Source organism: Rutilus rutilus, assembly GCF_951802725.1.
Source record: "Rutilus rutilus genome assembly, chromosome: 17".
In the NCBI taxonomy this organism is placed as follows: domain Eukaryota; kingdom Metazoa; phylum Chordata; class Actinopteri; order Cypriniformes; family Leuciscidae; genus Rutilus; species Rutilus rutilus.
The window spans coordinates 13,035,958-13,063,431 of NC_140230.1; the positions used below are offsets into that span (position 1 = coordinate 13,035,958).

General features: G+C 37.8%; 4 protein-coding genes across 5 annotated transcripts; 2 read left to right on the plus strand and 2 right to left on the minus strand.

Annotated features, from left to right (window-relative positions):
* Positions 1–547: 547 nt before the first annotated feature.
* On the minus strand, positions 548–7,103 carry them4 (thioesterase superfamily member 4). 2 transcript variants are annotated; one of them, XM_084385575.1, is made up of 7 exons: positions 7,022–7,103; positions 6,544–6,719; positions 4,427–4,622; positions 4,147–4,309; positions 3,927–4,037; positions 3,683–3,807; positions 548–1,082 (listed from the first exon to the last, which is right to left on the minus strand). In XM_084385575.1, the coding sequence occupies exons 2-7, from the start codon at positions 6,700–6,702 to the stop codon at positions 1,033–1,035; spliced, it is 804 nt and encodes a 267-aa protein (XP_084241701.1). In that variant the 5' UTR covers positions 6,703–6,719; positions 7,022–7,103; the 3' UTR covers positions 548–1,032. The 2 variants fall into 2 exon arrangements, with proteins under 2 accessions (XP_084241701.1, XP_084241700.1); XM_084385574.1 differs by having other exon boundaries at positions 6,544–7,093.
* Positions 7,104–7,194: 91 nt separating this feature from the next.
* Positions 7,195–9,832, plus strand: LOC311276090 (uncharacterized protein). Its single transcript, XM_084385581.1, has 4 exons — positions 7,195–7,349; positions 7,957–7,997; positions 8,989–9,115; positions 9,617–9,832. The coding sequence occupies exons 1-4, from the start codon at positions 7,278–7,280 to the stop codon at positions 9,722–9,724; spliced, it is 348 nt and encodes a 115-aa protein (XP_084241707.1). The 5' UTR covers positions 7,195–7,277; the 3' UTR covers positions 9,725–9,832.
* Positions 9,833–13,159: 3,327 nt separating this feature from the next.
* LOC311276087 (uncharacterized protein) lies at positions 13,160–19,009 on the minus strand. The gene is made up of 5 exons (XM_084385578.1): positions 18,762–19,009; positions 17,760–18,057; positions 14,789–14,843; positions 14,555–14,672; positions 13,160–14,434 (listed from the first exon to the last, which is right to left on the minus strand). Exons 1-5 carry the CDS (start codon positions 18,833–18,835, stop codon positions 14,410–14,412), a joined length of 570 nt encoding a protein of 189 aa, XP_084241704.1. The 5' UTR covers positions 18,836–19,009; the 3' UTR covers positions 13,160–14,409.
* A 690-nt stretch (positions 19,010–19,699) lies between these two features.
* LOC311276086 (uncharacterized protein) lies at positions 19,700–22,775 on the plus strand. Its single transcript, XM_084385577.1, has 4 exons — positions 19,700–20,299; positions 20,506–20,560; positions 20,959–21,073; positions 21,377–22,775. Exons 1-4 carry the CDS (start codon positions 20,003–20,005, stop codon positions 21,504–21,506), a joined length of 597 nt encoding a protein of 198 aa, XP_084241703.1. The 5' UTR covers positions 19,700–20,002; the 3' UTR covers positions 21,507–22,775.
* Positions 22,776–27,474: the final 4,699 nt, after the last annotated feature.

A 27,474-nucleotide genomic window follows, 5' to 3' on the forward strand; every position in this document is an offset into this window, starting at 1 on the left:
ACGCAGTGTTGAGAGACCGAGTCGAAGGGGAACTCCAAGTAGGGTGGACCTAACATAATGTAGTAATGAAGGCATGTTATAACTTCCCTAGCAATAATAATAAGGTACTGCACACATTTCCATTTATAACAATTTCCACACTGATTGATTGATGGCTTGGTCCCCAGCGTACTTTCTCTGCCTTTTAGAGCTGCCAGTGTCCAAGAATGGCTCAATTTCAGAGCTCCCTTTCTCAAGCTGCACTGGTTGCAGAGCTTCTTGCCCAGTGACGTCCCTGTCACTGCATGAGGTTCCTCATGGACCTAATCAAAGTCAGTGAACCTCATGGCCTTTCCGGTCCCGGTCACTGTCATAGCTCAAAGTCAGCAGCCAAAAACGCCTCAGTCCAGGGCTGGTGTCAAGACCACTTCAGTCCCAGAGATCCCTTTCTTGGTCCAGGTCCACTCACAGACGTTCTTTAGGCAGCTGTGGTTGGAACCTCAAATGATCCAGAACGTTTTGTTTCAATTTTGTCAATTTTCAAAGGAAATTTCAAAACACAACCAGACATTTTTGAATAGTGACTTTAATGGGATTAATAAAGGCAGTTATGAATGTGTTATTCCTCAGCAATAACAAATAAGATCAATTAAATGCACACCTTTCGATTTTTAACAAAATGTAAATTCAATTTAACACAATATACAATATAACACTGCTAAAATATATATTACAGTTTTTCATTTTATAATACTTCGAATGCTAAAGAACCTAATTGTCACCATGATGAATAAAAAGTTAGTAACAAAACTTTTGTTATGCAAAAAAAATATTAAATACCATATCAATAAATATACATGGTTAACAGTAACCATTTAGTTTTTACCATAAAAATGAGGTAGCCACATGTAACAGTTACATGCATACCCCTCTGAATACCTCATTCAGAAAGCTGAAGTAAAACATCAACTTGATTAGTTGTTCATTGCACACACACACATTTGCATACAGATATGCACACAGATGTGCATGGATCCGGATTCCGGGCTGCTGTCAATTTCGTGTTCCGAATAAATGGCCCACACTTATTGACACAAATAGAGCTGTGAGGCAAGAAAGAGGGGGAAAAAGAGAATGTTAAAAAACAAAGGGTTAGAGATAGCACATACTATAGACTTTATGAAGCCCCGCCCCTTTTCAGCGCTGCGCTCGTTGTCTTTTGTCTTCCGGTCTGTATTTTCATCTTGCGTATTTATGAATGAATGACTCGTTTTAAAATCTTCCCGGTCTACTGACATTTGTTATGTCATCTGCTTTAAACATTACAATTCTCATGATACCTTTTGTTAACTTTACAATAAGTAAATCCACTTCACCAGCTAATTACTCCTCGACAGCGATGCCATAGAGATATACAGAACGACCGCAAAAACAGAAGTTCAAAGACAATATTCTTAAGATGGTGGCGTCCTCATTTCTCTGGCGCATAAGGTCTATAAGTTTGCAGGGCTTGACAGAAAGGACCGTCTCAGGGCCAGCATGAAAGACGCTTGGGACAGTTGATGGAATTGATCAATGGCTAGATAAGCCATTACATTCATCAACTCACACATCAGTTGTGGTAAACGGAAGCTCAAGCATGTTCGCTTGATGTGCAAGAACCAATGAGGTTAATTGTCATGCGTTACACAGCACGTTTGAGCTTCAGCAAGAACCAATGAGGTTCATTCTCGTGTTACGCAGCACGTTTGAGCTTCAGCAAGAACCAATGAGGTTCATTCTCGTGTTACGCAGCACGTTTGAGCTTCCGCAAGAACCAATGAGGTTCATTCTCGTGTTACGCAGCACGTTTGAGCTTCCGCAAGAACCAATGAGGTTCATTCTCGTGTTACGCAGCACGTTTGAGCTTCAGCAAGAACCAATGAGGTTCATTCTCGTGTTACGCAGCACGTTTGAGCTTCCGCAAGAACCAATGAGGTTCATTCTCGTGTTACGCAGCACGTTTGAGCTTCCGCAAGAACCAATGAGGTTCATTCTCGTGTTACGCAGCACGTTTGAGCTTCCGCAAGAACCAATGAGGTTCATTCTCGTGTTACGCAGCACGTTTGAGCTTCTGTAAGAACCAATGAGGTTTATTCTCGTGTTACGCAGCACGTTTGAGCTTCTGTAAGAACCAATGAGGTTCATTCTCGTGTTACGCAGCACGTTTGAGCTTCTGTAAGAACCAATGAGGTTTATTCTCGTGTTACGCAGCACGTTTGAGCTTCAGCAAGAACCAATGAGGTTTATTCTCGTGTTACGCAGCACGTTAGAGCTTCCGCAAGAACCAATGAGGTTCATTCTCGTGTTACGCAGCACGTTAGAGCTTCCGCAAGAACCAATGAGGTTCATTCTCGTGTTACGCAGCACGTTTGAGCTTCCGCAAGAGTTTTTTTTTTTGCGAGTCAAGCAGGTTCAGATGAGCTTCTGTTTATGTTCACTGATTAATGTTTATATGTGAATAAAAGCCTAAATTCAATCTGTTCATCATTTAAAGTGATTGAGTCTCTTCAGAAAATTTGGACTAAACCGCTCAATTCATATGGATTAGTTTTATGATCTCTGTGAACTTTTTGAAGCGTCAAAGTGGTAGTTGTTTAGCTGTCAATTAAGGATCAGAAAGCTCTCAGATTTCATCAAAAATATCTTTATTTGTGTTCTGAAGATGAACGAAAGTCTTATGGGTTTGGAACGACATGAGGGGGAGGTAAATGATGACAGAATTTTCATTTTAGGGTGAACGATCCCATTAACAGTGATTTACATTATTTTCCATTTTACATCTATTTAACAGAAGCATTCAAGTAAGAAATACAGAAATTGAATCAAATGTAAAAATAATCATTGCATAGACTTTAATGTATTAATTACAAATAAACTGGTTATTATTAAACTTTTTAGAGTGGCATATCCCCTGAGAATTTTAACATCTTTCAGCATACCCCCTCTCTCCACTTAGACAAGAATAAAATGAGCGGCAAAACTCAGCATTTTTTTTCACGTACCCCCTTCTGTAACCTCACGTATCCCCAGGGGTACGCATACCTCAGTTTGGGTTCTTAATGTTACACATCCATTTTTTCCCCCAATGGTTTACGTTGACATCAGGCAGGGGTCTCCCTACCTGCAAAGTTCAGATCCAACACACCTAATTATCAAGAGCTCCTGAAGATCTTAAAAAGCTGCCCTCAGTTGTGTTTGATCAGGGTTGGAGCTGAACTTTGCAGGAAGGTAGAGCTCCAGAAACAGGATGGGCACCCCTGACTTAAGACATAACCGACTATGTTTACGTGAAAACTCACCAAGGCAGATATTTTGAAATAAGTATCTGACCGTTCAAGCGCAATACACTGCGAAAAATAATTGAATTCGGGATCACATTGGCCTCGTTTACACTGCAGGTCTTGATGCCCAATTCTGATTTGTTACCTTTATCCAATTTTTTTGAACGTCCGTTTACACGTTCTTTCAACTGTGACCCATATCCGATTCATGTGTTTACACTTGCCATACTATCTGAAACATCGCACATGCTTAAAGGGTTAAATTCTCTTGGACAGATGGGCGGACGCAAAATATGCTTGATGCTAGCTCTGTGATATATGCGAAGTTCGCATTTTGAGTGACTGTAAAGTGCATAAGTTTGTGTGTTTGTGAACTCTACCTGTGGCCTCAGTGTAGAGTTTGGACTCATCAGTGCTGGTCACTTTGCAAGTGATGAATGTTTTCCTTCCCTCTATTCGATCCAGAGCGCTGTGGATTAAAACCACACTGCCCAGAGGCATTGGACTGTACAGGAGAACAGAGTTCAACAGGTGAGATCACAGATAATCAATCCTTAAAGCCAGTGTAAACTGGAAAAAATAAGGGTACAACTTAAAGACTGAAGTACTGAAACATTAGCTCACCTGCGGTAGTCCAGGTTGAGATTGGCAGTCATAACGGGTCCTGACAGGTAACCAGCATGAGAACCTGTCACTGTGTCAATCATGGTGGCTATGGCTCCACCATGGACATGCCTGACACACAGGAAAAAGGTGTAACATCATTTCCTGTTCTCCCATTCAAACAAATAAAAGGGTGACCTTCAATTTCAGGCAATAAACATAGAATAGAGCTCTTTCTTACCCAGGTGCCCCCTCTAGTAAACGTCCTGCCTGAAACACACAAACGCAGCTCTTCTCCTCCTTATTGACAAACACCACATATTCAAACGTTGCTCCTTGCTCTTTAACATTTCTTGTGAAAAGTCGAGCTTGGGCCTGGATGAGTTTGCTGAGGTGGATGCCGCCTACCACACAGAAACAATGTGACATTTGCTTTTACACTCAATAGCATTATGTCAATTTATTTTACTGATTACAGTGACTAGAAGTAATTACGCAACTGCATATTATTAATCATTTACCAGTAGCATATTTAATGGAGCGGTTGTAGCTGGGCAACTTCTTCCAAGGACCCCTTTTTTTCTCCTCGCCATTTTCAGTGTCAGTGTCACACAGTGCATTATAGTGATCATAAGCCTTGCACATCTCTGGACTCCATGACGAGTTGGGCAGGCTGAAGTCCCGCGGCTGAAATGAGAACGGCCACAGCGACATCGTCTGGACAAAGAGTGACATTAAAGTTAGTTGTCAATAAAGTAAATCAGAGCAGAGTTCATTCTGTAGTCATGTTTATGGGCAGGTCTTGTAGTGTTTGGTGTGCTGCCATCAATGGATGGCTACATTATATATATATATATATATATATGTGTGTGTGTGTGTGTGTGTGTGTCTGTGTGTGTGTGTGTGTATATATATATACCAACACAGTAATAAAAATTCAGCTTTGCATCACAGGAATAACTTGTATTTTAAAGTATATTAAAATAGAAAAAACATTATTTTAAATTGTAATATTTCACAATATTATTGTTACATAAGCTTTCTATTTTAAATAAATTCTGTTCTTTTTACAAAAATTATATTCATCAAAGAATCCTGAAAAAAGTATCACAGGTCATAAAATAATTAAGTAGCACGACTGTTTCAATTATTGATAATAAATAAGCATTAGAACTATTTCTGAAGGACCATGTGACACTGAAGACTGGAGTGATGGCTGATGAAAATTCAGCTTTGCATCACAGAAATAAATTATATTTTAATGCATATTCAAATAGAAAACCATTATTTTAAATTGTAATCATATTTCACAATATTACTTTTTTTCTGTATTTTTGATCAAAATAAAATGTTCTGTATTTATGATCAGGTTTGATGAGCATAAGAGACTTTTGACCGATACTGTGTGTGTATATGTTTGTGTAAATAAATAAATCATTTATATATAAAAATGTATAAATAAATATAAAAAAAATATATAAAAAATAAAATAAAATTTACTTTAAAAATGTACCGTTACAGTTACAAATTACTTCATAAAAAAGTATTCAGTAACGTAATCCAAGTACTATAATATGAAAGTAATGTAACTGATTACTTTTGGATTACTTCAAGGTCACGTATATAAATAAAGTCAAGCAAGAAGAAATATTATTACAAAAAAAAAAAACTTTTATTTATTAAGAATTTGGTCCAGTGCACAATATTTGCCAAATATACACACAGGCCTGAATATATATTTACGTAAAGGGCTATACAGACATCTAGTGGCTAATGTATGGTATTACAGATTATTTTGTTTTATTTTTAACTAATTTTTAACTAAAAAATTAAAACACAACATTTAAAAAATTTACACAATCTACATATTAGTTTATTTTAAAATAGGCCAACATGTCGACTAAAGCCGTGATCTTTCTTAATTTGCCTGACTGAATTTGGGGCGTTGGCAGTGGGAATTCCCCTACGTCTACGATGTTACCTAGACAGCGAACTTCCCGTTACGTGAGAAAAGATTAAGAAAGGACATTTTGGGTACTAAAAAAAGCGACTCTCCTAATTTCTACAAAATAGCAGCGGAATTTCCATGAATTAAAAGCGATTTTACCCGCAGGCAGCATCGTTTCTACTAGCAGCAGTGATTTAATCTGCGTTTGAGGAGATTGTAGAAAGCTGTTATTTGCACATGCACCAGCGCGTGGCACACGTGAGTCATTACTGGCAACAGAACCAGGAACTACTGTGTAATAAAGCAGCGCTTACTACAGTGTTGTTATGCCAAAATACTTATTTATTTAGCCAAACCATTGTAATCCTGAAAGTATTCCCCCCTTTTTTCAAAATGTAACTATAATCTGATTACTACTTTTTTTACGTAACTGTAACGGATTACAGTTTAACTGGATTTTTGTATCCTGATTACATAACGCCGTTACATGTATTCCGTTACTCCCCAACCTTGTATATATGTGTGTGTGTGTGTGTGTGTGTGTGTGTGTGTGTGTTATATAAAATGTAGCCATCCATTGATGGCAGCACAACATACGCTACAAGACACGCCCATAAACATGACTACATAATGAATATGAATTATTATCAGCAGTTTAAATTAAAACAAATGAGAAAATGAAAGGTTTACCGAGATAGGACTGCTAGTGTTGAATGAGGACTGCATGTGCCTGTGTGTCTCTTTAGAGAGCAGCTGGTTAAACGAGACTCGGTTCAGTCCATTAGAGATCCGCTGCTGTCCGAGGAGGAGGAGGAGGCCAAGTCTTCTTCTCGCTATCTGTCCCAGCATGATGACTGTAAAGCAGTCTGTTTTCAGAGGAATGTAGTGGCCGTCAATGCAGAACAAACACAGCAGATGTGTTATTCTTCTAGACAGGATACACGCCTAAATATCTAATATACAAATGAATATGACTTTCTTTTACATGATGTAACGTTAATTAACTGAAGGCATTTCCACACACGCTCTGTCAACAGAACCCGCAAAACAAGCGATAGCCGCTTAGTCCTTTTTAAACAATAAACTGGAAAACGAAAGAAAGTCTTTATCAGTTATTTAGCGATAGAACATTGTATAAAAACGACAGCCAATTCTGAGGTGGAAATACCTGCCGGTGAACTTCAACTGTGTGACTTTTACATTCACAGATGTCATCGGTCATTGGCTAATTCACGCACGCGGAGTGAAAACGCATGTCATTGTAACCACGTGACAGTAATTCATACGTCTGATTGGTGGGCTGAAGTGTTACAACATCCTGTGTGTCTGTTCCCACAACAATCCCTGGTTCCCGTCCTTTCGGCGCACTGCTCGAATCTACTGTTTTTGTAATTTTACATTTAGTAGTTGTTTACCTGCATCTGATGCACAATGTTTGGTCGAGAGGAGCGTTCAACAAACAAGTTTGTTGTGCAGAGAGAGAGGGACAGATAAGGGTACAGAAATGCTGTTTGTCTTTTTTATAACTTTACAGTCACAGGGTCCCTAAGAAAATATTATTAATAATAATTATAATAACATGAACTAAAAATGACTATATTATAAAATTAGGGACATACACTATCGTTCAAAAGTTTGGTGTCAATATTAATACTTTTATTCATCAGGGAAGGATGCGTTAAATGATCAAAAGTGACAGTAAAGACATTTATAATGCTGTACTTTTGAACTTTTTTGTTCATCAAAGACATTTTTCACAAAATTATTAAACGGCACAACTGTTTTCAACTGTGATAAAGACAAGAAATGTTTCTTGAGTATCAAATCAGCATATCAGAACGATTTCTGAAGGATCATCATGTGATGTGACACTGTTCAGAGTAATGATGCTGAAAATTCAGCTTTGCCATCACGGGAATAAATTACATTTGAAAATATGTTAAAATAGAAAACGTATTTTAAATTGTAACAATATTTCAATTTTTTATTTCAAATTTAGCCTATTGTTAATTGAATGTTTAAACATGTCGTGTGTTTTATCTTCTCTACAGACCCTCAGTAGTACATGTACATGTAGTTTTATGCTTTTCTTTTTTTTTACAGAGAGCTAAAGAGATGGCGGACAGGACTGCTGAGCCGGACACGTGTGTTTAAAGGGATAGTTCACTTTGAAATTAATTTTTGATATGTTTTAGCTTACCTCAAGGGCATCCAAGATGTAGGTGTCTTTGTTTCTGCAGTAGTTTCAATTTTGATATTTTTAGGTCAAACCGTTCTTGTCTGTCAGTCATATAATGCAGGTCTATGGTCACTGTCTCAAAACACAAGCACAGAGTCCAAATTAAAACAATTCCCCTACGTCCAAATGAAACAATTCCCCCCCAAGTACACATTGATGGCCTAAGACACGAAACGAGCGGTTTGTGTGAGAAAACGAACAGTATTTATATTGTTGTTATCTCTTGAAAACAGCACACGTCCAAATGATCTGACGGCGCGGGCGGGTATAGATATATACATAGATGTCGCCTTGGCTACGGTTTCGTTCCAATGAACTGCAGTAGCCAAGGCGACATCTATGTATATATCTATACCCGCCCGCGCCGTCAGATCATTTGGACGTGTGCTGTTTTCAAGAGATAACAACGATATAAATACTGTTCGTTTTCTCACACAAACCGCTCGTTTCGTGTCTTAGGCCATCAATGTGTACTTATGATGGGGAATTGTTTCATTTGGACGATGGGGAATTGTTTTAATTTGGACTCTGTGCTTGTGTTTTGAGCCAGTGACCATAGACCTGCATTATATGACTGACAGACAAGAACGGTTTGACCTAAAAATATCAAAATTGAAACTACTGCGGAAACAAAGACACCTACATCTTGGATGCCCTTGAGGTAAGCTAAAACATATCAAAAATTAATTTCAAAGTGAACTATCCCTTTAAGTTGATTTAATTCTTTTAGAAATGTAAAAGAAAGAAACGTTATGACATAAAATGAATAAGAAATACTGCAGTAGGCTACTTTTACGTCTCCAATCCCATATGGATCATTTAAATGACTCTGTCTTACATTAAGAGTTGAATACATCAGTAAATATATATACTGATATACCATGTACTTGTTCTAGAATCAAGAGTGTGATGTTGACGGCTGAATTTGAGTGTCTCGGCCTTGCTGTCTATGAAAAAGCCCTGAAATGCAGAGAGAGAACCAGACAGAGAGAGAAGGAGTTGTGGAATACCTCTCTCACTCTGGTCAGTAGAGATATCTGTGACTTTCTTGAAAAAAATCTACTGTGAGAGTGAGTAATTGATGACAATATTATCAAGTTTGGGAAAACCAACCCTTTCTAAGAGTAGTCGCAATAACAGTATATCATCAGTAGAGGGTGGTATAAAGACACGAGCGGAAGTCAGACTGAATCAGGAAATACATTAGTAGGCCTGGATCTTTGTGATTCAAGGTTGTCTTCTTACGGAAGCTAAATTTAACCAAACATTGTTCAAGTTAAGGTTTCTCAGGTTAATTTTTCAGTTAGCAGGTTTATTTGGTCCAGATACTGAGAAAGTCAACTGCTAGACTACGCTTACACAGAAAACCATGCAGTTCTGTCACAGATATCCACAGTTGTATTCGACAAACAGCAGGTGTCAAATGGAAACGATTCATGTGATTAGTTTTACTTTACTTTGTTTATCCACTCTTGATCCTGTAAAAGACTAACAGAGTTATCTTTTGTGCTTATCCTTATCTAGGTCCTATATGACAGCAAATTTACAAGTATAACAGAGGAGAGTGTTGGAACAAATAAACTAATACCAAGGAACTGGAATTGTGCCACATTTCATTGCTTGTTGTACTAACAAAATTTTTTAATGAAATGAAATACAGTGACCTGAATACATGTGATATATAGTTCTAATAAATAAAAGTATAAACATTTAAAGCAAAATACATGTTTTAAGAAATACTATATGTATTACTACTATGTCAACTATAGTAATTTTGTTTGGCATATAAAATCAACTTAAAAATAATTTGTTACATTTTTAAGTATGTCTATTGTATAATCTAAATGATTTTCCAGACATCCAACTGCCAACTTGAGAATGTCGGAAATGTTGACAGTTGTTGGGATGTTTGTGAATCAGCTCTATTATTTACCACACCTTTTCAGCATTGTCTCAATTTTTGTGTGGTATTTGCATTAAAGGACGATTCAAATATAGCTTTGACTTGTAAATGTTGTTGATAATGAAGGCAGCAGGAAAAGGTTATTATAATATCCTGTATTTTTACAGGTAAGGAGAGAAGCGTTACGCAGTTTGCTGGAACAGGAGAGACAGCTGCACATAAGAGAGCTGAGCAAGACTGACCTGGCCAACAATTTATCAACAAAGAACATAAACCATAAAAAAACATATGCCCATGTTCAGCCTTCAAATTCACAGCCCTCTAATATATGAGTTATTTTATTCTGAAGTTCCCTTTAAACTTAACCACTCCTGTGATCACTTAAAATCTTATATCAAGCTCGTTTCGGTCTGGAAAAGTCTGGACAGTAAGATTATATCCTGTTTTTATATGAAGTCTCTTATTTTCACAATGGCTGGATTTATTTGAAGAAAAGTAAAAGTATCCCATTGGTGAGTGTGCATTACTAATTAATTACTGTCATTTAATTACTAATCCTTTGAAAAAGTAAAGTAATGGATTACTTTTAATTTCTCTGTAATTTAATTACAGTTACTTCTGATGTATTTGCATTACTGTATAAACTATAGAACTATTCTGTATATAAATATTTGTCCCTTTTGGTCAGTTCAAGAATCATTTATTCATTTTTATATTATTTATTTGAAAGAATTAAAAGAGCAGTTTCACGTCTTTCCTTGTATCGTTCAACTGAGGTTGATATGGGATTTAGAAAGTAATTAGTAATAAGTAATACTGTTAGAGGGAGTAATTAGTATCTAATTACACTGTTGAAGATGTAATTATTAGCCAGTAATTAAATACTTTTTAGAGTAACTTACCCAATGTTGTATTATCCTTCAGAAATGATTATATTGTGCTGATTTACAAGATGATTTATTCACAGCATTATTTATACAAAGTGAAAACATTCACTATGGAAAAAAACTAAACATTGGAAATATGGATAAGCCTTTTAAAAAAGCCTAAGTTGCAAGCAAACAGGAACAACTCTTTAATAATAACCATTAAAGAGACCCAAAATGAACTATTTCCAGGAATTAATGTATGGTGAACTTAAAAATATAAATATAAAATAAATATGTCATCTGAAAATAGTCCTGTTTTTGATATTCAGGAATTACAGGTTCCTGTTACGGCTGTTGGAAGATCTATTCTTTCGAAAGAAAGGGAGGGTAAACACTGTTCACATTAGAGCAGGTCTGTGTGTCCTTTTCTAACAACACACATTTAGATTAGCTACCATGAAGAAAAATAATAGCATTGGTAAATATGTGCGTTCCCACCCTGAAGATCCTGCATTAAGCAACTTCTCCAATAATAGTAAAAGGTGAATTTCAAAAACCTTAAAGAGTGACTTGAACACTTTACTAGAATCTGAGTAAAATGCCACGAATGTGGAAAAACAGGTTAACAAAACTGGAAGAATGGGATTATTTGTCTAATACACATTTGTTCGCAAAGTGCTGTCATATAAGCTCACAATGCAAGTCGCTGCTCATGAATAAATTAAAACCGCCCAAATACGTTTCTAAGACTATATATTTTTTATATACTTGTGCAGGTGTGCTCAAAAGTTTACATACGCCTTGATTCTTAATACTGTGTTAAAAAAGGTTCAAACATTCACTGATGCTCAGGAAGGAGACACGATGCATTAAGCCGGGGGGTGAAAACTTTTGAACTGGATGAAGACGTGCAAATTTTTCTTATTTTTATATTATTATTATTATTATTATTATTATTTTATATATATATATATATATATATATATATATATATATATATATATATATATATATATATGTATATATATATATATATATATATTTTTTTTTTTTCATTTAATACTGCCCTTCGGAAGCAACAGAGGATACTTACATGTTTCCCGGAAGACAAATTAAGTACAATTTACCTTGACTTCAAATTCAAAAAGTTTTCACCCCCTGTTTTCATCCTCTGATGGCTACTTCCAGCAGGATAATGCACCATGTCACAAAGCTCGAATCATTTCAAATTGGTTTCTTGAACATGACAATGAGTTCACTGTACTAAAATGGCCCCCACAGTCACCAGATCTCAACCCAATAGAGCATCTTTGGGATGTGGTGGAACGGGAGCTTTGTGCCCTGGATGTGCATCCCACAAATCTCCATCAACTGCAAGATGCTATCCTATCAATATGGGCCAACATTTCTAAAGAATGCTTTCAGCACCTTGTTGAATCAATGCCACGTAGAATTAAGGCAGTTCTGAAGGCGAAAGGGGGTCAAACACAGTATTAGTATGGTGTTCCTAATAATCCTTTAGGTGAGTGTATACTGCTGGAAAGGGTTAAAATATGCAAAATATGCTGTAAAACCGAAGAATTTGCAGCACCTGAAGGATTTTTCTGAAGAACATTGGGCAGGACAAACAAGAACAACCATCACAAAACAAAACAAAACTAAACTAAACAGTCGTGGATCATCCAGGTAACGATGTTAAGACTTTTTAAGATGTTTAAGACTTAAGATATTAAGACTCAAGGGGAAACTTTTATGTAAAATATCTTATTCAGGACAGTACTAAATAATAAGTAACATGCATTTTGTATGATCCCTCTTATTTTGTTTAAATAACATTTAGCAGATTCTGCAAGGTGTATGTAAACTTTTGAGCACGACTGTACATATGGTACATAACCTTTAATATGACAATAAAACTTGTCAATCCTCCCCCATCTGTTCTTTTTGATGAGCAGAACAGACACACCCCATCCTCCAACACTCACGGATCCAGTCTAGCTAATAGTGTGCTGAACAGAAGACTACACACCCAATTCTCCAAAGAATCTTTGGTTTAAGCCGCTGCCGATTGCTCAAGTGGAATGATGCAATGCAAAAAAGACTTAAGCACCCTACACCATTGAGTTACAATGTATGATGAGCAAACAGACAGTACCAGAGAGTAATATATTGTTTTTTTAAGCATACACTGGAGGTGCAAAATGAATAATGAATGTAAATGAAGCAATGTTCAAAGCAGAGTTGGGTGTGTTAGAAATTGCAGAAGTGAAGACCAGGAGACATGGATGTAACTTCAGCAGGATTATTTATTGAGAACACGTGCGGTTAGTATCTGCAGTCATAAATTCTACCTGCGGAAGCTACTGTAGTTCTATACACATTTTAGGGGGCAGTCCTTACAAGTGAAGACAAAGCACTTGGGTGACGACTTTAAAAAAGCATGCAAATGAAGTATTTGTGTATAGGAACCCAACCCAGCTTCTAAGGTGTCATCAGTCCTAATCTAGTCTCAGTAATCTGTTTTATTTGATTTACAATAAAGAGAACAGAACTGGCAGGAATCTCTTGCTGGAAAATTTGCTTAACTTAATGATTCATCTGATATCATCATCATAAACTTAAATGCTGAATTCAATGTACGTCACTTTAGTTTTTAATGTTATGTCAAGACGTAGGATCAGCAGATCTTAAACAGATTCTTAAATGTGTGATCCCACAGGGTCTCAAGTAACAGGAGATAAGTAATCAGATTACTTTTCCAAGTAACAGTACTTTTAAATTTACAACTAAATATCTGAGTTACTTTGTCAAATAAGTAATCCATTTTACTTTGTTCTCCCATGTATTGACTGACACCTCTCCTGTCCACAGAGAAATCGATAATGAAGTGCAGAGGCGTTGTTGTGTGTGAACATGATGGTTATTGTAGCTCTATACTATATGTGAGCAGGCAAATTACTCATCTCACTTGCACAAAAACAGATTCAGTATTCATCAAAATGATTCAAAACAGTGAAATGCAAACTCAGAATATTACACAAACCTGCAATAATTAAATATGTTAAATAATACAAATGTACTTTATGTATTTAATCTCCCTCACCTGTTCCTTGTCCCACTCGGTTGAAATCGCAGGCACCTTCATGCATTACTTTATATATAAAATAAGTAACGCCATTAGTATACTTTTACTTTTACCGTAATAGTACCGTAATATTGTAAGGCATTACTTTTAAAAGTAACTTTCCCCAACACTGAAAATGAATAATTAACTTAAAAGGAAATGTGCAAAGCTTGATATTCTTAAAAATATATATATTTTTTTGTAACTGCCAAGTTTTTACAAAAACCAATGAGTCTTTTTTTTTCCACATCAGTCTTTATAACACATTTATTTAGTGCATTGTTCATAAAGAAGCACATCCATACCTTTTTTTATGAAATAACATATTAAACAAAGTCAAAAAGGGTGTGAAGAAGAAAAGAATATACACAATCCCATCCAGAACATTTTTCCTGAGCACTCCCAGACTTCTGAAATCCCTTCACAGTGCAATTGCGCACAACTTCCTATGAAGAGACAAGCAAAAGGACTCGTTGTAAAAAACATTCTGATTCGTGATCTTTGAAATAATAAACAACGATTACAGTTCATAATCAATGGAATGAATTCAAATCAACCACTCTTACTTTGCCTCATCCATTGTAACGTCCACAAATTTGCAGATCTTCAGATCTCTCTCTAGAATGCTCTTTTTTAGACCCTGAATCTCTTCCTCAGCTTTCTTTTTTTCAGCATCTTGGTCTCCTGCAGAGTAACGTGTGAGATGAAACATTGACAATGAGCATTATATTATCCGCATACCTTCTGACACTATAGTTCTTTCGTTCTAAACCCAAGGAATAAGAGTAACTCATGCTTACCCTTTAGTTTGTTAAGTGCTTCTTTTGCTTCAATGCTCTTCTTCTCTAACGTATCCTGAAACAGAGAGAGAAAGACTGTGAGAGCACGTATAAGCTTGTAGTTTATACACTATGGACAGGCAAAACAGAAACACAGGGCTCAGTTTAACAGAGTACAGACCTGTCGACAAACTTGATTTGCATAGCATGCACTGTGATGTAACACAACACTGTAAGGAATCCTAAAACATTAGCACATTCCAACTATCAAGAGACTCATATGAACCCTTCAAATTAGAGCAAATAGACAACACTCTGTTCAGGTTTGTAAGATCTTCTTTTGAAAGAAGTATCTTATGCTCACCAAGGCTGTATTTATTTGTCCAAAAATACAGTAAAAACATTAATATTGTGAAATATTTATGCAACTTAAAATGACTGTTTTCTCAGCATCATTACTGAGTCATTAGTCTTCAGTGTCACATGATCCTTCAGAAATCATTCTAATATGCTTATTTGATGCTTACAATTTTTTTATTTATTATTATTATCAATGTTAAGAACAGTTGAATGTTTTCTTTGATAAATAGCAAGAAAAGAATTTAATACATCCTTGCTAAATACAAGTATTAATTAAAAATATATATTACTGACCCCAACCTTTTGACAGCTATTGTGTGTGAAACTAACATACTGAAATTTCCAATCGTACTTTGCGTTTATATTATTATCATTATTATAGAAGTAATGTATTTGATTTAGAATGGCAAGCGGTCTATTGGTTCTTTGGGTTTTACTTATCTTGAAAAGTTGCAAAACTGGAAATACAGTTTTCATTCCATGTATAAACAGTGAGTTCCAACTGAATTGAAGGTTTGCATATTTAAACTTCATTATCACTTCTGGTGGCTTATTTAACCATACCAAATTAGCTTGCAAATGTATTGAATTCAACAGGTCAACAATACAAAGATTTGCTTTACCCTATTGGCAGAGAGTCACATCTCAAAACTGGATACTGTTACAGTTTCATAACATTAAATATGATCATATATGTTGAAATATAATCATTATGTGCCCTTTCTGTGTTCCTAATATACTGTTAATTACTTATTCAATTCAATTCATATTTATTTGTATAGCGCTTTTCACAATACATTTAAAGGGATAGTTCACTCAAAAATTAAAATTCTATCATTGTTTACTCACCCTCAAGTTGTTCCAAACCTGTATGAGTTTCTTTGTTCTGCTGAACACAAAGGAAGATATTTGGAAGAATGTCTGTAACCAAATAGATCTCGGTCCCCATTGACAACCATATATTTTTTTCATACTATGGAAGTCAATGGGGACCGAGATCTGTTGATTACAAACATTCTTCCAAATATCTTCCTTTGTGTTCAGCAGAACAAAGAAACTCATACAGGTTTGGAACAACTTGAGGGTGAGTAAATGATGACAGAATGTTCATTTTTGGGTGAACTATCCCTTTAATTTCAAAGCAGCTTTACAGAAAATGCATGTATCTACATTACAATTACAAAGCTTATGCTTTTGCGTTGATGAATATTTGTAGCATATAATGTGTATATACATGTATGAATGTACTGTATAAGAAAAAAGAATGAATCAAGTTTTTCACCATTTTATCTTTTGCATTGACTAGGTCATTGTAAATAGTCCTGTGGTCTGACAAATAAAATATTTAAAAGTGCAAATAGTTTTTCCATTGCCATATACAACTATTCAAAAGTTTAGGAACAGAAAGAAAAAAAAAAAAGAAAAAAAAAAAAGAAATTAATATGTGTACCAGTGTTGGAGGTAATGCTTTACAACCAATGTGAGTTGTGTAATCATTTACTTGTCAAGTAACTAATAAAGTAACAGATTAAAAAAACGTTTTAAAATAAATAACGCAAGTTACTTTGTTCTCCCATGTATTGACTGACACCTCTCCTGTTGAGAGAAATCGATAATGGAGGCGTTGTGTGTGAACATGATGGTTATTGTAGTTCTAGACTAAATGTGAGCAGGCAAATTACTCATCTCACTTGCACAAAAACAGATTCAGTATTCATCAAAATAAATAAAAACGGTGAAATGCAAACTTAGAATATTATGCAAACCTGCAATAATTAACTATCCTAAATTACACAAATATACTTCATATTTGCTGATCCAATTCGACCATATATTCTTCTGCAATCCAGAAATGACAGCACAGCTGAAAGGTTTGTTTACTGTACATGTGTGAATTTGCATTTCAGCCTGAGGCTTATTCATTTCACTTTTGGTGTGAAAGGACCTTTACATTTGCCAAAAATATACGTTTTTTGATGTTAAAAAACAAACAAGCAACCCCAGACCAGGTGAGAAAAAGTAACACAAAAGAAACGTAAAGCATTAGTGACTAAGAAACGCAAATAGGGAGTAACGCGTAATCCAATACTTTTAAATGTAACTTTCCCCCAACACTGACTTGTATTCAGCATGACACAAGTGACACAAAAGGCATGTATAATCTTACAAACGATTTCGTTCTTTTGAACTTTCTATTCATCAAAGAATCCTGAAAAAAAGTATTACGGTTTACAAAAATATTACTAGCAGCACAACTGTTTTCAACATTGAGTATGATACGAAATGTGTCTTGAGCTACAAATCAGCATATTAGAATGATTTCTGAAGGATCATGAGACACTTAAGACTGGAGTAATGATGCTGAAAATTCAGCTTTGCATCACTGGAATAAATTACATTTTAAAACATATTAAAATAGAAAATGGGTATTTTTAACCTGCAATAACAGTTCACAATAAACAGTCGTGTATATAGCATTTCACGTCGCAGGACGTCACCTTCTCACAAGGATTTAACGTCACCTAGCCTCATTTGACAGACAATAGAGCAAAAAGGAGTTGCTTTGTGCAAAGGCAGAGAAAAATGAGAAAATCACAGTAAAGCTCAACTGCTTCAAGATTATTTACAATACCTTGTCAGTTTTGCAGGTGCCGAGTTCCTTTTCAGATGCATCAGTGCTTTTCTTAGTGTCATCCCTCTGTTTTTTGAGCTGATCCCTCTGTGTAATCAGAGCACTGAGCTTTTTAGAGATCTCTTCCACTTTCGTCTTGGCTGACATGATTCCATCCTCCTTAAACTTCACCTGGTCACTGGAAACAACGATGCGTGTTTGCAGGTTGCGGATGTTGAACTCCTGCTGTACGGCCTGGTAGGTTATAATCACCAGGGCACATAAGGCCAGGAAAACCATTGCCGACATGCCTCTCATCCTGAGGGAATAAAGGTAGGAAGAGAGAGGAAAAGAAGACCAAGAGAGTTCCTCAGGGGAGCGCTGATTTAGTTTTCTCTCTCTTTCTCTCTCTGTAGACACAGTCACTTGGTTCTCATGGCAGCAGGACCTATGCTGTCGAACGAAACTGACACAACTACCTGTCTTTTCTTCCGGAAAAGCATTCGATCTGAGCCGTAGACAGGTAGGTAAGCCTGTCTTACCTGTACAACTGGATGTCTGGGTTTAAGTAAACAAATGTGTGTGGGTGTGAGAGAGAGAGAGAGAGAGAGAGAGAGAGAGAGAGAGAGAGAGAGAGAGAGAACCTCAGCACTTCCTTCCTGCTGTGATCCCTGACTAACTTTTCCATTTTCTCCACCCACCTTCGTGTCATCAAAGAAAACTAAGACAATATAGCATCATCTGTCAGGAATTCTTGTTCCCATCAAATAATATATATGCATATATATATATATATACACATATCCAGTCCTCCCTTATCTCTCAAACATCAACCCAACAGGGGGACTAAAGGGTTTAAGGTGTGGCATTCCTATAAAACTGCAAATTTGGTAAATCATTACAAGGTGGTTAAACAGGATGAACAGGGATACTCTTGTTTGCATGACTTAACCAACATGTCAAACTGTCCTCGGTGTATCGAAACCCTTTTCCCCCCCCCAGCGAGGTTTAACAGGTGCTCACCTGGTTCGTTGAGGTTTCAATACTCTACTGTGAAGGTTTGGCTCGACTGAAGTAAACATAATTTTGTCCATCATTGTACTTGGATTTCAATTCAAGGGGCAAGGTTCAGGCGTGACTAAATAGAATTCCTTCGATGTGTGACAATACTTAGGCCTATTTCATAATCGACTCGTGCGACGTGGTCGTACCAGAACCAGAACCAGAACCAGAACAAGCGTCCTCGCGTCAACGACTCGCTGAACCGACTCATTGAACGGAGAATCATTTCTGTCGGACACGAACATGTCCAATTCATAATAAGCTGCGAACTGATGAGCCAGTGAGTGAACAGAGGACTTTACTGAACTTAGGCCTACTTAGCAGAATGTTAAATAAACGTATTGGAAATGTCTTCTTGTCTTCTGTCAGATGGAGGGAAAACATTCAAAATGTGTTTTTGTTTTTTCATGCAATGAGCCTGAAATCATTTCATTAACACTTACATAGAAGCAAAACGTATATAATTTATTCATAATTTATTCTTCTAGGCTATTTTTTTAAGGTTTTTACAGATGGGTTTGTTCAAAACATTTAGGCTGTTCCTAAAAAAAAAAAAAAATACTTTTTTTTTCTGGCTATTGACAGTAGACCTAGCTTATTTTCTGATTTATTAAGTGTCTTTATTACTGTCTTTATCCAATGTTCAGATTTCTTTGACATATTTCTGGAAACATCAAAACGTGGCTGCCTACATTTGTCTTCTGTGGTCATGACGTAGGCTACATTAATTGCTGAATCAGTGTAACCGGTCCTTGAAACGAACTGTTCGAAAGAACCGATTCGGGGTAGATGAGTTGGACTTTCCATCAAGCGTAACGTCCTACGTCTTATTTGCTCGACATCACTGTGAACGTACACCAATGCGTTCGGGGGGTGGGCGTGGTTTTTCACAGGTGGGTTGTGTTACCTGTAGCGACGTCTCCACTCCTTTCAAGCGCCGCTCAGGTGTGAACAGGTATTTACCGAGCGTTAAAATAAAACGTCATACCAGGAAGGGAGCTATTTGAGGAATCCGTATATTTTATCATCGATCTCGGTTAATATCACCGAGAATACACAGAGTCAGCTCTATAAAATAATGCAACAGCCGTCGTCTTCTGGGAGGTGTTAGTATCTACGACAGGTAACTCTGATCATCCGTACACCTGCACGCGAGAGTACAGGATCTGAAACAGGTCTAGCTTCCTCTTGAGTCCTCCATCATGAAGTTTCCTGCCTTGCTGTTGGGTTTTGTCTTGGTGTGCAGTCTGGGCATCGCTGGCTACATCCATAGCAGACGGAAGCAGGAACTGCATTTGAATAAACAGGCTTCATTTCTAGATATTAAATTCAGGGTGACCGGGGATGTTCTGGGGGAATACGAAGATCAGTTGATCCAGTCCGACACAGAAATAGAAAAGACTAAGAAAGAGCTGGATACTCTGACTAAAGACGTGTCCCAAGTTAAGACCTTATTGGCTCAGAAAAAGAGTGACGCTGATAACTGTAAAGGAGACAAGGTGAGTTGAATATGGAGGGATTGTTTAATGTTTCATTTTTATATGCGCTCAACAATTAATATCCATCTTAGACCTTATTTAAATGCTTCATTGTATTACTATTATAACTGTCTGTAATGCCTTCAAATACAATGTCTCAACTGTAGGCCTAAGTGACACCTGTGGTTTATTATATAGGCTAACCTCTTTAATTTTTTCTTCTCCAGAAACGACTCACAGATGAAATTGCTGCTTCAGATTCAGAGAAGAAACATATCGGGGGTGAGTTTATTTTCAGCTTTAAAAGAAAACCGTAGGCTATGGAAATGTCTTAAATATTGACCAGAAGTAGTATGGAGTAGAAAAACAGCTATTTATGTTCACCCTGCATTGTATCTCAGATTAACTACATTTGTCATTTATTGTTAATCCTATGACAATACTCAATACTGCCTCCCTGCGGCAACAAATGCAAGTCAGTCGTGCCTGGATAAATGCCAGCTAAATAAATAATGATGTATATTGTTAGTCGTTGAGTATAGGAATTGTGCAATTGATTTCTTTGTGTTTTAAAGATGTTGACAATAGCCTACATAATTGCACATTTTGTCATTGTTTGTTTTGCTTTGACCTGCTATTAAAAATATCCTCTCAGACATTTTTCTGTTTTCTCTTCCTAGATGAGTTTGTCAAGGAGAAGTCTAATTGGGAAACGGAGGTTGCTACTCTAAAAAAACAACTGGAGCAGGAGAGCACAATCTGCAAGTACATCGACAAGACCTCTGAGGAGGGAAGGTGAGTGAATTTGTACAACAGAATAATTTGTTATGGATCTCCAATCTCATTCAACTATCAGAAAACATGTGAAATTAGTTGTGGTTAATTATGTGCAGAACTTGTTGATCGGTCATCGACTGCCATTCTGTGCTCTGTTCAGAATGTCCATATTAACCTGAAGCCTTTAATTGGGGATTTTACATTGTTACATATTTAAACTTAAAATTGAAAGATAATTTTTTTTTAAATGCCATTTAAATAGAAAATCGATAAAGAGCATTCCATCAACATTGCTTAACAATACTCCTTTACTTCTCCAAGGAAACTGTGTAACATAATTGAAGAGCCACAAAAGGCAAAGGAACCGGCAGCAGACGCAGACAAACCCAAACCTGAGGAAAAAAAAGTTGAAGTGGCAGAAGCTGAACAGCCAAAAGTAAAGGTGGCGTGAAGTAAAAACCAAGTGGATTGAGTATGTGTGTGTTAAGGAGACGGAAAACAATACTATGTCAGTATCCGCTGGAGAATTGAATTGGAAGATTAGTTAAAACTGAACATCTTGCTTGGGTTGATCTCCAACATTCCACAAGTGACCCTGAAATGACAGACACACACTTTCTCAACCATGCACACAACAAACCTGGATCTGAAGTTTGACTGATAACATCATGCGTTCTGTCATAGTCCTGGTCTGTTTTGGTTTATAAGAAGTATGGGATGACACCGATATTGACAATTTCAGCTGCATATCTGCTATTTGTCAATTGATTTTGTTGTCCACTTTATCAACAATTAAGTTATAATATTATTATTATTATTTTTTTTTGAGTTAGGTTCCTTTGCTTTCTTGGGTGTGTTTGTCCTTTTAATATTTCTTTATTTCTTCTTCTTTATTTTTTGCCCCTGTTACTGTGTCATTATGACCCTCCCTCAGGCTCATGCATACATGCCCGCTTGTATCGACCAATGGGAAAGCTCTTACCCTCTTACTGTCACTCCTAATTATCCTCACCCTGTTACCCCAGTTACTATTGTTATATAGTCCTTACAACAACGAGCTTAACCCATCAGAGCCTTCAGTGCAGTTATGAAGTTGCTCTTCAGTGTCATTTGTTAGAAGTTTTGGTTTTATTCTGAAATATTGTGATGCTTAATGTAACAATAAAGGAAGAGTTTGGTTAGACACTCCCTTTTATGTATTCTTCCAGTAAATGGATGGTTACTGCTATTTTAAATGTTTGCCTAGTCATTGTAATCTAATCTTAAACAGTGTCTTGACAGCTGAATATGCCGTTCTAGGTTGTTTAACCAGTTTGATGGGTAATGTCATAATAGGTTTAACAGGTGACATCCAGTTTGCGACAAATAACGACAGAAGGTTTAATATACAGCACCACCTTCTGACAAATCCTTGGCAGTATTTATACAGTTGAGTTGTGTTAAACGGAACTGGAATATTCCGGGTTCAATGGAAGTTAAGCTCAATCAGGAGCATGTATGGCATAGTTACAGACTTTTTTAGATTCATTTAGCATTTTCTAATAGATTTAATAGCAGAAATGTGCACCTTATTATTGTATAAATTCACTTGCATACATTTGTTTAAAAGGTTAGTTCACTCAAAATTGAAAATTCTGTCATTATTTACTCTCCCTCATGTCGTTCCAAACCTGTTCTGTGAAACATAAAAGATATTTTGAGTGTTTTAAATGTCTTAATGTTTTTATCTAAACGATGGAAGTCAATGGTAACTTGCGGTGGGGTTGTTAAGGGTGTGGGAGATCAGCAGAAGATCGGAAACCAGCTGTTTCAATGGCGTTAAAGTGCGTGGATAACGGTTGGTGCTCTGCCTTTATAAAGCAGCGCCGAACGCCAATTCCACTGACTTCTTGTTCTTCAGACCGTTGACTTCTGACTGTCTGAACAAGCCTGACACAGAAGTTCCTCGCCATAGAAAAGCACCCCTTCAGCGGACGGCATCACAAGCTGCTATTGTGAACGCGGCCGTAAATTATATATTGTTAATAGGAAGCATCACTAACATAATTTGATTATTTAAATTAAAAAAGTTAGAAAAGTTTTTCAACCGTCACCACGGTCATTCTGGCATCACAAAAAGTTTCATTTCTTTGCTTTTCAAAGAGTGTCAGCCATCTTCAGGCTGTGGGTATAAAGATCCTTCCATACCTGGACAATTGGTTGATCTGTGCACCATGAAGGGTAACTAGGTTATCTACCCTGGCACAATCTTACTGCTTAGGCACGTGTTGGCGCAGTTCCAAAAATTAGTGGGGATGATATCGGCAGCAATAAAGGTAGCGCCTCTGGGACTGCTCAATGCAGGACCACTGCAGTTTACACTCATCCCTAAATTACACAGGTGAGTGAAGTTGAAGGTCACATGGAAATATGTTCAGGCTCTGCATCAGTGGATAAGCAAAAGGAGATTGAACCAAGGGGTTCCTCTGGGGAATATACCAGCAAGGAGAATGGTGGTGACAATGGATGCTTCTCTGACTTGTTGGGGGGTTGTCTGGCAAGGCAGAACAGTCAGGGGTTTATGGGTGGTCCCCTCGACCATGGGGTCAGTCTATCTGTCTTTGAGACATTTGATTCAGTTCTACAGGAGAAGCAATAGACTTCTGTTTCGGGCCTACCCAAAACTCACCTCGCACAGTCTACATACCCGGAGTAGTAAACCGGGCAGCCGATCCCTTCTCCCGAACTGGGCCTCCCCCGAGGGAATGGCGATTACACCCAGAGGTGGTGTCTCTGATATGGGCCCGGTTTGGAAGAGCCCACACTGACCTGTTTGCATCAGCCGAGACAACCCATTGCAAGATGTGTTTTTCTCTGTGCAGCCTATAGATATATACACTAGATGTCGCCTTGGCTACGGCAGTTCATTGGAACGAATGCGTCAATAGAGCCGCCATCTTGGAACAGGGGAGCCCCTCCTCTTTAATGCATCAGCGTCAATGTAGGCCAAGGTCTAACGGAAATAAAATCACCATAAATCGTCATGAATGCGATTTTCTAGTTTTTTTGGTTCGTTCCAACGGTCAGACATGTAATTATCATTGAGTCCAGAGAAAATGTAAGGTTTTGATATTATGATAATCTCCTTCTTTTTCAAAATATAATGCATAGTGCTAGTGGCCTACGTTTATTAGTCACATTCTTCCACTTGAGTTAACTTAGAATGAACTATCGCTACTTACCTTAGCCTACTGCATGCAAAATGGCTACGATGTGACTATACATGTTAATTTAAACATTTAAATTGTATTGGTTTATTAAATATGATACACAAAGCAATTTGCAGGTGGAAGCAAATAAAAAATTTGAGAGGAACATAATGTGAAAGTTAGATGTTAGTTGAGGTGCCAAAGACCGTTTCATCTTTTCTTTATTCCTGTCCCGCAATACTTTTGCCACAATAAGTATGTATTAAAGTAGTAAATACATCTTAAATAGCTAAACAGTTGACATTTTCACAAATTCCAGTGTCCTTTCACACCTCCATCCCCAGTTTGCAAGGAAGAAACAAGCCCTTGAGCCCACTGTGGAATTCTATGTATAATAATCATGGATGTACTGTTTGAAGATTGACAGGGAGAGGACAAGCATACTATTAGGACTGTACTTATACAGGTTACAAGCGCAACACTTTTTTTCCATTAAAAGGTTTGAGTACAATCAGTAAAAAATCTAAAGTTAGGAACAACACAGCCAAAAGTGGGTACTGAGGATCAACTCCTGCATATTGTACATTTTAAACACAAGGGTTATTTCAAATAATATCTAAAGAGTACGGCACATTCACAGTTCATTTTCTTCCTCCAAGCAGAGAAATGTACACTTAACTTATAAAAAAACAACTTGACTACTACCATCCACACAGTAACTAGACTGATCATATTTCTTTAAGCCATGTTTTGCGTGAATGGGGTACAAAATCAATTTGGTCAGAAATAAACATTTTGTTGACCTTGAAAAGAGACAAAGGCAAATTTACAGGGACTTGCCTTGTTTTTCAAACGCTATACAGTGCATGTCTAAACTCAACACACTTCTTTATTGATTTTAGTTGCACACAAAGTCAAACAAACAATACAATGCAACAAACAGAAAAGATCATTCCCATTCTGCATACATGAGGTAAAAACACAGCAGTCTTTTTCCATTTAGGCAGCAAATTAATGCAGTTGTGGCATTAATACTGACAAGTTTTAATTAAAGTTTAGTTAAAGTTTTAATAACAAGCTAGTCAGTATTACAAAACAATGCACTCCCCAAACCCAATATCCATCGCCTAGTAAACACAATATACATATACAGTAAATATGGTTCTGACATGGTTAGCACCTGACCTGTTATTGTTCCATTGAAAAGCTGAGGTGGCAGAGAAAGAGAAGCAGTTTGAGGATAGTATAGGGTTAGGGACTGACCCGTCAGTTAACCAAGGACTGAAACAAACCAACGTAACCAGAAATATAATTTCGTATCATTCAATATCATAAAATACATTCTCACTTGTGAAATGTAATCCCTTGCTGTCTGGTTTGTAGATTTCGTTCGTGTGAACATCCATACGTAGCAGAAAAGTCCGGCATCATCCATGAATTCGAAGTACAGGCAGAGATAGCAGCGTTACCTAGCTACTTCCTAGACCCCTGTTCCAAGATGGCGGCGGTTCTGACGTATGCTTAGAACCCCAAGGCGACATCTAGTGTATATATCTTTGTGTGCAGCCAAGGTGGGCCTTTGGGAATGGATGCACTGTCTCACGAGTGGCCAGGACGATTGTTATACACTTTGTTATTATGGGACATTACAGGATCTTACTGATCGCCCCAAAGTGGCCATGTAAACATTGGTTCCCACTTCTCCTATGTCTGGTTCTAGACCTTCCATGGCTGCTACCAATCAGAGCAGACCTTCTCTCAAGTGGAGGGTCAGATCTGACACCCCCGAAAGCAGCCACGCTAAAACTCTGGGTTTGGCCCCTGCTTTGCAGAGTTAGAGGCAGTAGTGAAAACCAGAAACAATGCTAAAGCACCTTCCACTTGGGATAATTACTCAAACAGATGGCGTGTGTTCTCTAATTATGACCGCCGCTAGCGTAGCTAGCGAAAGCGGTCGGGATTGTCAAAGTTTTTTTTTTTTTTTTTTTTTTTTGTCACCTTACTGAATTTTTCGTCAACGATACCAGGGACACCGAAGCACCGGGGAACATGAAATTTGGTGGGCATGTAGCCCCACTAGACTTCTAAGGAAAAATTTCGTTTGGTCCCCGGGGGCCACTCCCCCCCCCCGCGCTGGGCCCCCCCAAACCCCAAAAAATGCAGTTTTTCCTAAATAACTACCTGAACCGTGGCACCGAGGATGAAGAAATTTTTATGGTATGTTGGTCTACTAGACTTTTACGGAAAAATTTCGTTTGGTCCCCGGGGGCCACTTCCCCCCCCGCGCTGGGGCCCCCTTAAATTTTTCGTCAACGATACCAGGGACACCGAAACACCGGGGAACATGAAATTTGGTGGGCATGTAGCCCCACTAGACTTCTAAGGAAAAATTTCGTTTGGTCCCCGGGGGCCACCCCCCCCCCCCCCGCGCGCTGGGCCCCCCCAAACCCAAAAAAATGCAGTTTTTCCTAAATAACTACCTGAACCGTGGCACCGAGGATGAAAAATTTTTTATGGTATGTTGGTCTACTAGACTTTTACGGAAAAATTTCGTTTGGTCCACGGGGGCCACTTCCCCCCCCCCGCGCTGGGGCCCCCTTAAATTTTTCGTCAACGATACCAGGGACACCGAAACACCGGGGAACATGAAATTTGGTGGGCATGTAGCCCCACTACACTTCTACGGAAAAATTTCGTTTGGTCCCCGGGGGCCACTCCCCCCCCGCGCTGGGCCCCCCCAAACCCAAAAAAATGCAGTTTTTCCTAAATAACTACCTGAACCGTGGCACCGAGGATGAAGAAATTTTTATGGTATGTTGGTCTACTAGACTTTTACGGAAAAATTTCGTTTGGTCCCCGGGGGCCACTTCCCCCCCCTGCGCTGGGGCCCCCGTAAATTTTTCGTCAACGATACCAGGGACACTGAAACACCGGGGAACATGAAATTTGGTGGGCATGTAGCCCCACTAGACTTCTACGGAAAAAATTCGTTTGGTCCCCGGGGGGCACTCCCCCCCCCCCCCCCCCCCCCCGCGCGCTGGGCCCCCCCAAACCCAAAAAAATGCAGTTTTTCCTAAATAACTACCTGAACCGTGGCACCGAGGATGAAGAAATTTTTATGGTATGTTGCTCCTAAGGGCCCACATCAACCTAGCCCATAATCACTCATTTGTGATTTGCGCCCCTCCCATAAAAAATGAAAATGCAATATTATTCTGCTTTAATCGCCCC

What these genes read in the sequence shown, in the direction of transcription:
- them4 (XM_084385575.1), bottom strand. Translation starts at nt 6,702, where the DNA reads ATGCTGGGACAGATAGCGAGAAGAAGACTTGGCCTCCTCCTCCTCCTC. An exon ending in ACACTAGCAGTCCTATCTCG is followed by an intron (nt 4,623 to 6,543) that starts GTAAACCTTTCA and finishes CTCTTTGTCCAG; the next exon opens with ACGATGTCGCTGTGGCCGTT. An exon ending in TTACTAGAGGGGGCACCTGG is followed by an intron (nt 4,038 to 4,146) that starts GTAAGAAAGAGC and finishes CCTGTGTGTCAG; the next exon opens with GCATGTCCATGGTGGAGCCA.
- LOC311276090 (XM_084385581.1), top strand. Translation starts at nt 7,278, where the DNA reads ATGCACAATGTTTGGTCGAGAGGAGCGTTCAACAAACAAGTTTGTTGT. An exon ending in AGGACTGCTGAGCCGGACAC is followed by an intron (nt 7,998 to 8,988) that starts GTGTGTTTAAAG and finishes TACTTGTTCTAG; the next exon opens with AATCAAGAGTGTGATGTTGA. An exon ending in GGAATACCTCTCTCACTCTG is followed by an intron (nt 9,116 to 9,616) that starts GTCAGTAGAGAT and finishes ATCCTTATCTAG; the next exon opens with GTCCTATATGACAGCAAATT.
- LOC311276087 (XM_084385578.1), bottom strand. Translation starts at nt 18,835, where the DNA reads ATGATGGACAAAATTATGTTTACTTCAGTCGAGCCAAACCTTCACAGT. An exon ending in GCACCTGCAAAACTGACAAG is followed by an intron (nt 14,844 to 17,759) that starts GTATTGTAAATA and finishes TCTCTGTTTCAG; the next exon opens with GATACGTTAGAGAAGAAGAG. An exon ending in GTTACAATGGATGAGGCAAA is followed by an intron (nt 14,435 to 14,554) that starts GTAAGAGTGGTT and finishes GTCTCTTCATAG; the next exon opens with GAAGTTGTGCGCAATTGCAC.
- LOC311276086 (XM_084385577.1), top strand. Translation starts at nt 20,003, where the DNA reads ATGAAGTTTCCTGCCTTGCTGTTGGGTTTTGTCTTGGTGTGCAGTCTG. An exon ending in ATAACTGTAAAGGAGACAAG is followed by an intron (nt 20,300 to 20,505) that starts GTGAGTTGAATA and finishes TTTCTTCTCCAG; the next exon opens with AAACGACTCACAGATGAAAT. An exon ending in AAGACCTCTGAGGAGGGAAG is followed by an intron (nt 21,074 to 21,376) that starts GTGAGTGAATTT and finishes TACTTCTCCAAG; the next exon opens with GAAACTGTGTAACATAATTG.